Below are 11,943 nucleotides of genomic sequence, written 5' to 3' on the forward strand. Positions count from 1 at the left end.
TCAACCACATATTTTATTGAATCCACGACTTTTATTAATTTGTCAATTATACATTTTACGATTTTTTTATCAAATTCTTCTAAAAATCTGATTTATATTAAACCAAACAGGGGCTTAGTTGTGAGGTCTTTAATCTTTTCCTTATGTAACCCGTGTTGACTAACCAGTGTGCCATGTTTTCCTCCCTCTAAATGTGAGCAAATTCCGCCTTTTTTATTAAGTTATTATCATTAAGATAAAAATTATCTGGATATTAAATAACTTTTCTATTCAGAAACAACTTGGCCAAACCTGCTTTTTGGGCAAAAAATACATAAATAAATAAATAAATAATAATAATAATAATAATAATAATAATAATAATAATAATAATAATAATAATAATAATAATAATAATAATAAATCTATTTCAAAGCAGCTTTCCTATCTTTATGCTTAGCCTTTGGATTCTCCAAGACTTCATTGAAGATGAGTCATTTCAATTCGAGGACATTCTAAGCACCACACTTTCATTTTAAAATATTAAGAAGGTGGTTGTTTAACAAAGTATTTGATAAAAGTTTCAACAAATTTTTATAAAAGTTGATAAAATGTATATTTGATAAATTGTGGATCCCACGAAATGTATCGTTCAAATTGAAGTTTGACCATATAAAATTTTAGCAATCAAACAAGCACGAACTCTGTGCAACGAAGGGAAGAAGAAATTGGTCAAACTTGAAAACATTGTGTAACATTGCACCAAAATAAATGTGCAAGGACAAGTTAGGTATCTGAGTAAAGTTAAGGGCCATATGTGCAACATTGTCAATCAATAATTTGATCACCATTTTGTGTATGAGATGAAACAGTGACATTCTCAACAACAACATTGGCTTTGGAATCCATTCGGTATGAAACATCCAAACCTTCCAAAATCAGGTGATAAATCACAGCACTGGATCCATTTTCAAAAGCTTCATCTTCTTGGTAATGTTCCAACGTCGAAGCATCGTCCACAGTGCTGCCAGTTTCAGTATCGACTGGGAAATTATGAGGTCGGCTTCGTTGAGATACTGACCGAATATCCCAAGAGAGCACCTGTTTTATCAAGCTCTCAAATTCATCAGGAGATGCATAAAGTGACTTCTTTTCCTGAAACAAAAAGAAAAGGTCAAAAATGATGTCATCGACAAAAATATAAGAAAAATTGACACCTAGACCAAGACATTGAGAATAAACCACAACAATCTGAATATAAAATATATCTGATAGAGAAAACAGAATGCCAAAGAAATTGGTCGAAGATGTGAAAGAAAAAGCTGTCTCTATAGTTTTAAAATTGTCTTACCGCCATCGACCAACAATCACCCAGACTGGAGGAGAAACCTTCAGAGAAATTAACTGAATCTACGGTTAGCAAATGGTCCTCCTGTTCAAAGATTTTGTATTAGTTTCTCAATGGGAAAGGGGTAAATACATAGAATTAGCAAGAAAAGCAAAAGTAATTGTACAAAGTAGTACGCAGTTGGTCTTCATCGAGATTAATGCCCTCGCTACATTTCATGATACCCAACACCTTGATATCCAAAATTGAAGTTGGATTATTTTACTCAAACTGGATAGTATTACCAGAAAAATAGCCAATGTTTTCCATTGGTATGTAACAGCTGAAACTCAAACTGCTTTCAGGTTATTCATGCTTCTGAATTACGATTGGCTATTGACCCTTATGCTTGCAAAGACCGGTTTGGATTGCATCGATGCAGCTGATTCCTAATGATACGTTCGGCTAGTAGAATAAGAATTAATTATGCTACTATTGAAGATCAAGAATACGTGACCATATATTTATAATTTTTCAAACTTGATTATCAATAATCTGACACAAAATCTGGCCTAAGTAACTTTTTGATGAGACTCTCAAAAACAAAATGATACTGAGAATGTATGAAAAGAATTTACTCCAGGAATTTACTCCACGCAATTAGCAAATAATGAAGAAGAAAATACCTTCACCCAACCAGGAACTGTTGCTCCCAGGATGCTATCACAATACGGCAGATAAGGTTTGACATCAAGGACAGGCTGTAAATAAAGTTCAAGGACTAGTCATCATTAAATAAATAGTGCTCCATTTAAAGGCCCTTTGCATTCAGCTGAAGAAGACAGATCGTAAATGAGAAAGAAATTCTTTAAGTCAGATCTCCTAATACAGCAATGGAAAACTTACTGTACCATCGACTAGATCAACCCCAGAAAGTAATACTACATGTCCACGAACAGCTTCCACCTAAAACGCAAAACAATTACATCGATTCTTGTTCCACGATGAGTAGAAAGAAATTACACAGATAATTAAAGATCATGTTTGATAAGCTTAAATAGTTTATATATAAATAAGTTATAAAATTATTTTGGCCATTTCAACTTGAATTCGTAGTCTAGATGGAGTGAGTCATAGAAGAGACCGTAAAGCAAGCTGTGTCAGAGGCTATCTCAGTCAAGGGAAAGTTTTTAATGGTAAAGGCTAAAAATAAGTGAGTTTTTTATTTTGACGGTAAAGTAAGAGTTACTTCCAGAATAAGTAACCTTTTTACTTAGAAATAAGAAATAAGTAAGCCCTTGTTCCAAAGTGATTTTTTCAAAATCACTTTTCTTTAAGCTCATTTTCTGTCACACTTTCTCCCACTAAAATAAATTTGCTTGCGGATCCATAACTTCACACATTCTCGAGAAATCACTTTTCATAAAATCACTTCTCAAAAAATCAACACTAAACAAGGACTTAAGTTATCTCTAATTGAATCTTCGGTATGATGATTGTACAAGATATAATTTTTCTATTGTAAAATGTAAACTTCTTAATACCTTTGCTACAGTTAACCCTATTGGACATGGACGATGTGGAGATCTCGTAGAAAAGACTCCCATTTTTCCACCTTTGAGTCTTGGTACCCTTACCTGTTCATCCATGAAACCTTTAGAAGAAGTCCCCAAAATTTAAGATAATATATAAATGGAAACAAAAGCCAAACCTTTGCCTTGAATTTTGATTGTGATGAAGGCTTCCATAACTTTTCAAGATCTGTGTTTAGATGAAACACGTATATAATCCAGCAGTGGGAATATCCTTCAAGACCCTCAAGCGACGCTGGAGGAACCCGAGATGAATCAAAAATCAAGGATGCCCTTGCAAGAGGTACAAGTAAAGGTTGTCTTGGTGTCCCATTCCTACACAACATGAAACATCCCTTACTAAAGATCAGAATCAAATATCAAGGTAGAATTCATTAATGATACAAGCAATCTAACATTGCAATACCTAAAAAGCCAAAAGCACATTTCAATGGTACCTAAAAAGGCAAAAGTACACTTCAATGTTAACACTGAAGTGAGCATTCTAAAAAGTAAACGACCACGTTATGTTTACTATTCTAGATATTTCAATACGAAATTTTATTCACCTTAAAGTGTCAAAAATTTAGCAAAATGTAAATAAGAGCACAAAACAAATAAAAAAGGAGTTCAGATCAGGCATGCATGTAAAGATAACTGCAATTTTCTTTCTTCGTTTTTGGAAATTGCTCCACAGGCTAATGGAATGGAATTATCTAACAATGAAAGAAAGGTCTATTGAATTTTTGTCAAACAAATCCACAGCTACAAAAGTAATGAACAGATTAGTGACAACAATTGGCAAGCATTTCAATAGGCACATTGAACTTCAAGTTCAAGTTCATGGGGCTTTGGTTCAATGAAAAAGATCTCCCGAGCTCCTTTATCCGTTTTAGCAATGTGAAAATTGATAACGTGTACACTAAACCACAAGCCTACTGATCAGTTGAGAGAAACATGAACACCAGTGCTTAGAAACTTTCCAGAAAATTAACCTAAAATCATGCTTTCCTCCAATTCTTCTTAGATTCTGCACATTTCAATATGTATCCTCCATAGCCAGACTAAATATTTTCATTGACACTAAAAGTATTCCTCTTTGTAACAATATTAAAAGCAAATCTCTCCAGCAATTTTCTTCTATAAATTTGAAAGTTGTGTGTACTTGAATTCCACTACATACCCCATCTCACTTATCAACTTTCTGAATGTGAATTTGCCTTATCCCAGTGAGTGATTTTGTCACTCTACAATAGAGATCATATTAGGATGATTCACCTATAGATGCAAGAGAAAAACTTAATACACTTTCTTTTACCATATTACCTGGTAGAGAAGCACGACCGGACAGTGGCAATAGGTTCCATGGGATATGAATTCAATTTGAGATTGTCAGAATTAGGCCCGCTCATTGCTTTCCTCAGTGCCTGCAATATGTCATCATGAAGTGCAAAGAATTTGATAACAATGCAGGGAATGCTACAAGAAAACAATATAGTTCAAACATAATAAGCATAATTTGCAACTGTACTACCTGGTAATGATTTTCATGACATAGAATATTCAATACGTACAGATATAAATAGAAATATCTAGACATATACATAGACTTTGAAGAGATTCTCTATAAGACAAATTGATATAGGCCCCAGTTCACGATTATGGAGAAAAACAAGTTTGCAATAATCAGTGAATAAATATGTTTTGTTCCTAATTTGTTTCCCTATTCCATTACATGACAGCCACATACTGGGGGAAGAAAGAAAAAACCAAAGAAGGGTTTTATGTGAATATTTAATATACTCAATTCACAAATAAGAAAACTTTCCAAAATAAAAAAAAATAAAATCAAAAAAAATAAAAATTTCTATATGACAAAAAATGAGTACTCAACAAAGAAAAAACTACTGCAAGCAAAGAAAGCTACCTTGTTCTTTAAATGGGCTAAAGAAAAGAACAAAAGCCAATAAAAGAATGAGAATTGAATGCATTAAAAAGCTTTACAGAGTGGGCTATTTATAGCCATAAGGCACAACTAAATTTACAAAAAATCTGCTAACAACCCAATAGAGTAAGACTATCCTAAAGATTACGTAGAAAATAGCTAACTCCCTATTGACTAGGTAAAACCTTTGTTCCTGTAAATAATTGATAATAAATTTCTAACAATCAATTCCTTAAACTAATGTGTAAAAACATAAGTTTAACGAAGACTAGCTACTATGCCCCTCCATCAAATCAGTCTTTTCATAGACACCAAGTAGTCTCCTGAGCTTTCGAAATGCTACAAATTTGAGGGGCTTTTGAATATGTCCACAACTTGATCTTCACTCTTGCAGAAAATAAGATCAATTGAACCATCGTTGGTGGATTCTCGTAGACAATGATATTTCACATCTATGCTTGCTTCTACCATGTAAAACAGGATTTTTTAAGAGTTTAATTGCAGAACTGTTGTCCCACTATATCTGAGTATTCCATGTTACTTGAAATGAAGTTTTCCAAGAATCTTTCTTAACCAAATACCTTGACAAACATAAGCCGTTGCAACTACAAACTCAGCCTCTATAGTTGATAAATTGACAATTGACTGCTTCTTAGATGACCGTGAGGTAGCCCCTGAACCCAGCATGAAAGCATATCTCGAAGTACTTTTTCAATCATATGAATCTCTAGCATAATCACTATCAGTAAAACCCATCAAATAAGACTTTTCTCCATCTTGTAGAATAATCCATAATTTACAAGTAACAAAAAATCCTCTTTACAGAAAGAATATGACTCTTCCTTGGATGTTCCAAGCACCTACTAATGAGACTAACAGCATGCATAATATCGGGTCTTGTTGCAGTCATATATATCAAACTTCCAACAATTTGCTTGTAATTTCTTCTGGATCTTTTTGAGTTTTAGACCAAATTCTGTTAGAGTGCTTATAGAATTGCAATTCTTCATTTGAAACTTGTCAAAAAGTTCTAGCACATATTTCTTTTGGGAAACAAAAATACCATCAACAGATTGCACTACTTCTATATCAAGAAAATAATGCATCATTCCTAGATCAGACATTTCAGACTCAACCATCATGGACTTCTTAAATTCTTTAAACATAGCTCTACTAATTTTAGTGTAGATTAAATCAACTACATATAAGCAAACAATGAGCATTTCCTCTCCATCTCCAATTTTTATGAAAAGTGTGTGTTCGTAAGGACATTTTTGAAATCCTTCCTTCAAAAAATAAGTTTCTATACAATTATACAAAATCTGTGGAACTTGTTTTAATTCATATAGAGCCTTCTTTAACCTATACACTTTATGCTCATTCCCAGCTTTACAATAAACAGTAGGTTTACTAATAAATACCAGTTAATTCAAATCTCCATGGAGGAATGCTGATTTCACATCCAATTGGAAAATAGGCCATGAGTTTTGAGATGCCAACGCAATCACCAATATGATTGTATCGTGTCTAGCTGTGTGAGTGGATCTTCAGTTTGATTGATTTCGGTTACCTCGTAATTTGAAATCCATGCCGACTTCTTTCGAACACGGTGAGAATGAGATCCAATTGCTACTTCAACATGCTCATCAAATTCTAGTGTTGTCTGTGCGATATTAGAAGCTATAGGACGTTCATTTTGAGGTTTCTCATGTGCAACAATTGATGGAAAAGGTTGTTACTGGGGTTGTTTTGCTTCATCATTTTCTCCATTAAAACTAGTTGGAATTTGTTCTCAGCAACATTTTTGTTCTATGGCCAGATTTGATCTTCAAAAAAAACATCATGATTGATAAGCAGTTTTTTTAGTGTTAGGATTGTAAAGCTTATAAGCTTTTGATTGATCACTAACACCACGAAAAATACATTTTTTTTATGATGCTCGGATTAGGGTATGGGTACGTATCCAAGTGTCGAATCTTTTATTTTCTAAAATGTAAGATATGAGAACATGACAACAAAGAGCCCAAATTTTGGACACAACTGCGCAGATACGTCTTTTAAGTTCCAATTTTTTTACCGACCCAAGATGTCATTTGAATAGACAAAAATAGTTGTTTAAAAAGATGAAAATGAGTATTGAATAAGGAGTTAAGACGAATACAATAGAATTTTGGGATTTAGTTTTCAATTATAGAAAGTTAATTATTAAATGTTATATAAAATAGAAAATGACAGACTTGATTGCAATTTGGACTTAGTAGAACGTTAAGTAGCACTATATGGAACCAATTTTCGTTTTGTATAAACAAAACCCTAAACCACCGATACAGAAAGGGAAATAAGGAAAAAAAGAAAAAAAGGGAAAGAAAAAAGAAATGAGGGAAAACCTAGTGCCGTCACCTTTCTTCACTCCCTTAGAGGTGACACTAGGTTTATATAGAGCAGAAATGGGAAAGAAAAGGAAAAGAAAAAAAGAAGAAAAAGAAAGAAGAAGAAGCAAAAACAGTGAAATGTCAGGTTGAAATTTTGAGGATTTGACATATATTCCATGCCAATGTCCATGTCATATCGTGTCCAACACAAGTACTCCAACCATTTTAAAGAGTCTGAGCATCAAAGCATTTTTCTCCCTTTTCATCTAGCCTTTTCCTTTTCTTGTATGGAATATGGGCATATAACACACCCAAAAATTCTGAAATGATCTACTGATGGTTTTCGTTCGCTCCATGCTTCCTCTGGTGTCATGTTTTGAACAGCAAGTGTAGGACATCTATTCAAAATATAAATTCTCCAATTAACTGCTTCAAGCTAGAAATTTTTCGAAATACAGCTCCGTTTCAAAAGGCTTTGTACCATATTAAGAATATTGCCATTTTGTTGGATCGTATAGGCAGTAAGTTGCCACTTGATTCCATGGGTTTCACAAAAATTTGCGAATTCATGTGAATTATATTCTCCATCACGATCCGTGCGAAGAACTTTTATGGGATTGCCAACCTCTTTCTCAACAAGTGTTTTATAGCTTTTAAAAGCTAGAAAGGCTTCGAATTTTTCTTGCAAGAAGCAAACCCAGATTTTTTGACTATAATCATCAATAAAGGTAATTATATATCTTTTACCTCCATTAGAAGACGGTGTTATTGGCCTGCAAATGTCGGAATGAACAAGCTCCAATGCCTTCTTCACTCTCCATCATTTTCCTTTTGGGAATTGATTATGATGTTTGCTGACAACACATTCTTAACAAACTTGAGAAGGAGCTAAAATTTAAGGAATACCTGTCACCATATTCTCCAGTTATAGAGTCTTTAATCCATCAAAATTAACATGCACATAGCGAAAATGCCATAACCATTCCTTCTCCTTCAATCTTGTAGAGAAACATGAGTGAATGATATTGAGGAGATACAATGGAAGCATTCGGTTGGCTGTCATGTTGATTTGAGCCACCAAGCCCAGTTTTTCATCTTCAATTCTGTAGACTCCATCTTTGATAGAGGTTTCATATCCCTTTTCTTGTAGTTGACCAACACTAAGAGGATGTTTGGTAGGAATTTTTATGTGAAAATGCATTTTTGAATAGTAAATTGATGGGAAATGTGTGGTTGAAAAATAAGAAAATTTTTTTGATTTACATGCAATATTATTTTAATAAAGAATGTGTGGTTGAAAAGAAGAGAGAGAAAAATGCATTTTGATAAAAATGGGTGTCAAACAGGGCCTAAGTAAATTTGTTCTCAAATCTAGAACAATTAGAACATTAGAAATGGTTTGAATAGAACTTCTGTTGGTCTAAATTGCTACATTTCCTTTTCCCAAACAAAGACTTTAGAACCATTGCCAAATTTCAAAAAATCACACAAAAGATTCATCCAGTTCAGAAAATACAGACTTCTCTCCACACATATGGTTATTGCAACCTGTATCTAAGTACCACAAATTCTAGTTGGTTTCCTCCTTCACATGACAGGCCATTAATAAAGAAGATTCTTCTTCATTCGCTACAAAATGGAATTACTTACCATCATAATTCTTGAGAATGCTTGACTTTCTGACTTGTAATGTCCATACTTGTGACACTTGTAGCATTCAACTTTTGCTTTGTTTGCTGACCTTGATTTAAAATATGTTGAATGATTGTTGTCATGACCTCTTTCTCTCCCTTTTCCTGGTATACTAGAAAACTGATTATCTTCAAAAATTTTATAGGAATATCTAACATAATTGTTGTCTCAACCCTTTCCTTGCCCTTGATCTCCTATTTTTGATGTCGAAAAATGATTATTAGTTGAGGCCTGTAACGCTTGCTCCTCATCTTGTTGATGCATTTTCTGCTGCCAACAAACCACGTTGTTACTCATCAAGAGAAGGATTATCAATATTATTTGATTCCTCAATGGAACAGACAACATAATTGAATTTTGTTGTCATGGAACGAAGCATCTTTTCGCATATCACCATGTATTTGCATCTTATTAGCGATTCTATCATCCTTGAGAAGTAATCTGAAACAGATTCTCCCACCTTCATTTGTAGAATTTCAAATTCACCACGAAGTGCTTGGAGCTACATCTGTTTGGCCCTTACATTCCCTTAATACTTTCTCTTCATGGAATCCCAAATCTACTTGCTAGTATCTTTCTTAAGAATAGTTTCGAGAATTGAGCGATTAATGGCATGTAAGGTGCTTCTTTGCCTTTAGGTCTTTCAATTTCAACCCTTCTTGCTTTGTCTTTTGCACATATGTCAGCACAACACCTGCTGTGGGTTCTACTACTACAGAATTAACAACCGTCCAATATTCTTTGGACCTCGAGAAGTTTTCCATGAGCATGCTCCAATGGTTGTAGGGACCATCAAAGCGTGGAATTGCAGGATGTACAAAATTCTCAGAAGCCATGAAAGAAATTAGTCACACGAATGAAAAGAAGTAAACTGCTGCTTTAAAACACTCCCTTGCGTGTTTACACTCTCGTGTTTTTCAACCTATCTCTGATTCCAGTTATAATAAATGGATGCTCAAACAATATATATATATATATATACACACACACACACACACACACATAAAGAAAGAAAAAGAGAGAGAGAATACTGGAAGCAAAGAAAGTTACCACATTCTTTAAGCCCTCGGCCTCCATTAATTTTCATTCCGTTATATTTCATTTTTCTCTCTCCTAATTTCAACCACACAATCCTCAATAAAAATAATATTACATGGAAACGGAATATTTTTCCTTATTTTTCTAACATTCATTTTTCAAAAAAATACTATTCCATCCATTTTCATTTACACAAAATGGAGGCCAAACGAGAGCTTAGCTCGCTAAAGAAAGAACAAAAGCCAATAAAATAATGAGAAATCTGAATGAATTAAAAACCTTTTTATAGCCATAGGGTCTAACTAAATTTACAAAAAATCTGCTAGAGTAGGTTCCCGGGTAAAAGCTTTATTCATGCAAATAATTAATAATAAATTCTAACACTATAATCGTTTCTTCAGACAAATTATCTATTGTTTCACCTTCATAAAGTTAATAAAAGAGAATCAACTACCTGTTGAGCTCTAATCCGACCTTGTCTCTCAGCAGCACATTTTTCTAAGGCAGACTTTATAGAGGCTTCAAGTTCATGAATTTTCTTATTCACATCCCCACTAAAATTTGACTTTGTTTTCCTTCTCCAAAGGCAAACTGTATACGGAAATCAACACACAGTATCTCTCAGTTCTGCCCTTGGTATGCTAAAATTGCAAGAGAAAATTAACAGAAATGTAAAGGCGTGAACTCACAGGAAATGACAGTAGAGGCTAGGGCCAGTGAAATGGAGAGAGTTAGCCACTGAGATTTGGAGGCGGCCATCGTCCAGCGAACCGTGATTCATCAGATTTTGCGAATTTCTTTAAGGAGGCCTGGGCCTTAATGGGGCCAGTAGTACTTTTGGAGATGTTAGATTAGAGGACTAATTTGCATTTTTGAACAAAGAGACGGGGGTTAACGTAGATTTTAAAAATGAATGTAGAACGGTACAAGTTTGTTTACGAATTTAAGAAATGATACCTACGTTCTATAGTAAAAATTTATTCATTTAGCCCCCGTTTTTTTGAATTTTTGGAAGAATGAGAATAAAAAATATAGTTATTACGGGCCCCACACAAGAAATAGAAATTCAAATTCGATGGCTTGATATGATGGATAACGATCATATTTTTCATTTTAATGAGAAAATAATAGTAACCAAATAGAGTCACATTCTTTCAAAAAAATACATTTTAAAATAGTGACATCATTCAATCATACATTCTTTAATAAAATAATATTACACGTAAAATCAAAATTTTTCATTATTTTTTAACCATACATTTCTTGTCAATACACTATTGAAAAATGCATTCTTATAAAATAATGAGATAAAATCATTTGAACACCATATTGTACATCCTCCTCATATGTTGAGGGTCATGTAAATGGACCCACATGAATAAAAATTTTGCAAACCTCCTCATTGTGAAGGGATTTAAAAGTGTACAGTACTTACACTAAGCCCAAAATAATGTGGCTCAAACAAGGGCTTAATTGTACATCTCATGTAGCCCTCATTTGACAATCATTATTTTAAAAAAAAAATTCTATATACTCATTTTAAACAATGTATTCACGCAATTTTATATGTAAAATCTAAATTTTCCTTATGTTTTAACTATATATTCTCCTAAAAATTACTATTCAAAATATTTTTCTGGCCAAATAATGACAATCAGACATGAAATTAATATAGTTAATGTCACCTAAAAATTGGTGTTATAATACGAATAATATTTAATAGCATTACTAATTTAAAAATTTAATATATATCAAATTCATAGGTACTCCATGACCGAAACTTCTTGCTGTGTAGATTTGGATTATAGTGATCGTCTTTGCGCATGCAAAAAAACTCAATTTTTTCTTGTAGCTAAAAATAAGTTTGACTTGTAAAAAAGGGTAGGATATATGTGGATTGAATTTTCAATAAACTAAACTTAAAAAAAATAAAAATAAAAATCTCAATTTTAGAAGATCCCAAGAAAATACAATTATTAACCTTGTCTACCAAACACAAAACACTTCCATCATTCCTCG

At 33.2% G+C, this 11,943-nt stretch overlaps 1 protein-coding gene across 3 annotated transcripts; it reads right to left on the minus strand.

Annotated features, from left to right (window-relative positions):
* Positions 1–698: 698 nt before the first annotated feature.
* On the minus strand, positions 699–10,732 carry LOC111403715 (tRNA (adenine(37)-N6)-methyltransferase). Of its 3 annotated transcripts, XM_023032314.1 has the most exons (9): positions 10,614–10,732; positions 10,379–10,515; positions 4,204–4,304; positions 3,018–3,213; positions 2,851–2,943; positions 2,213–2,272; positions 1,993–2,067; positions 1,331–1,411; positions 699–1,134 (listed from the first exon to the last, which is right to left on the minus strand). In XM_023032314.1, the coding sequence occupies exons 1-9, from the start codon at positions 10,681–10,683 to the stop codon at positions 808–810; spliced, it is 1,140 nt and encodes a 379-aa protein (XP_022888082.1). In that variant the 5' UTR covers positions 10,684–10,732; the 3' UTR covers positions 699–807. The 3 variants fall into 3 exon arrangements, with proteins under 3 accessions (XP_022888082.1, XP_022888083.1, XP_022888084.1); XM_023032315.1 differs by lacking the exons at positions 10,379–10,515; positions 10,614–10,732 and adding an exon at positions 7,942–8,354; XM_023032316.1 differs by lacking the exons at positions 10,379–10,515; positions 10,614–10,732 and adding an exon at positions 6,244–7,922.
* Between the last annotated feature and the right edge of the window lie 1,211 nt (positions 10,733–11,943).

This window comes from Olea europaea, chromosome 11 (assembly GCF_002742605.1).
Source record: "Olea europaea var. sylvestris chromosome 11, O_europaea_v1, whole genome shotgun sequence".
NCBI lineage: Eukaryota > Viridiplantae > Streptophyta > Magnoliopsida > Lamiales > Oleaceae > Olea > Olea europaea.

What these genes read in the sequence shown, in the direction of transcription:
- LOC111403715 (XM_023032314.1), bottom strand. Translation starts at nt 10,683, where the DNA reads ATGGCCGCCTCCAAATCTCAGTGGCTAACTCTCTCCATTTCACTGGCC. An exon ending in GTCGGATTAGAGCTCAACAG is followed by an intron (nt 4,305 to 10,378) that starts GTAGTTGATTCT and finishes GACATATTGCAG; the next exon opens with GCACTGAGGAAAGCAATGAG. An exon ending in TTGATCTAGTCGATGGTACA is followed by an intron (nt 2,068 to 2,212) that starts GTAAGTTTTCCA and finishes CTTTATTTACAG; the next exon opens with CCTGTCCTTGATGTCAAACC.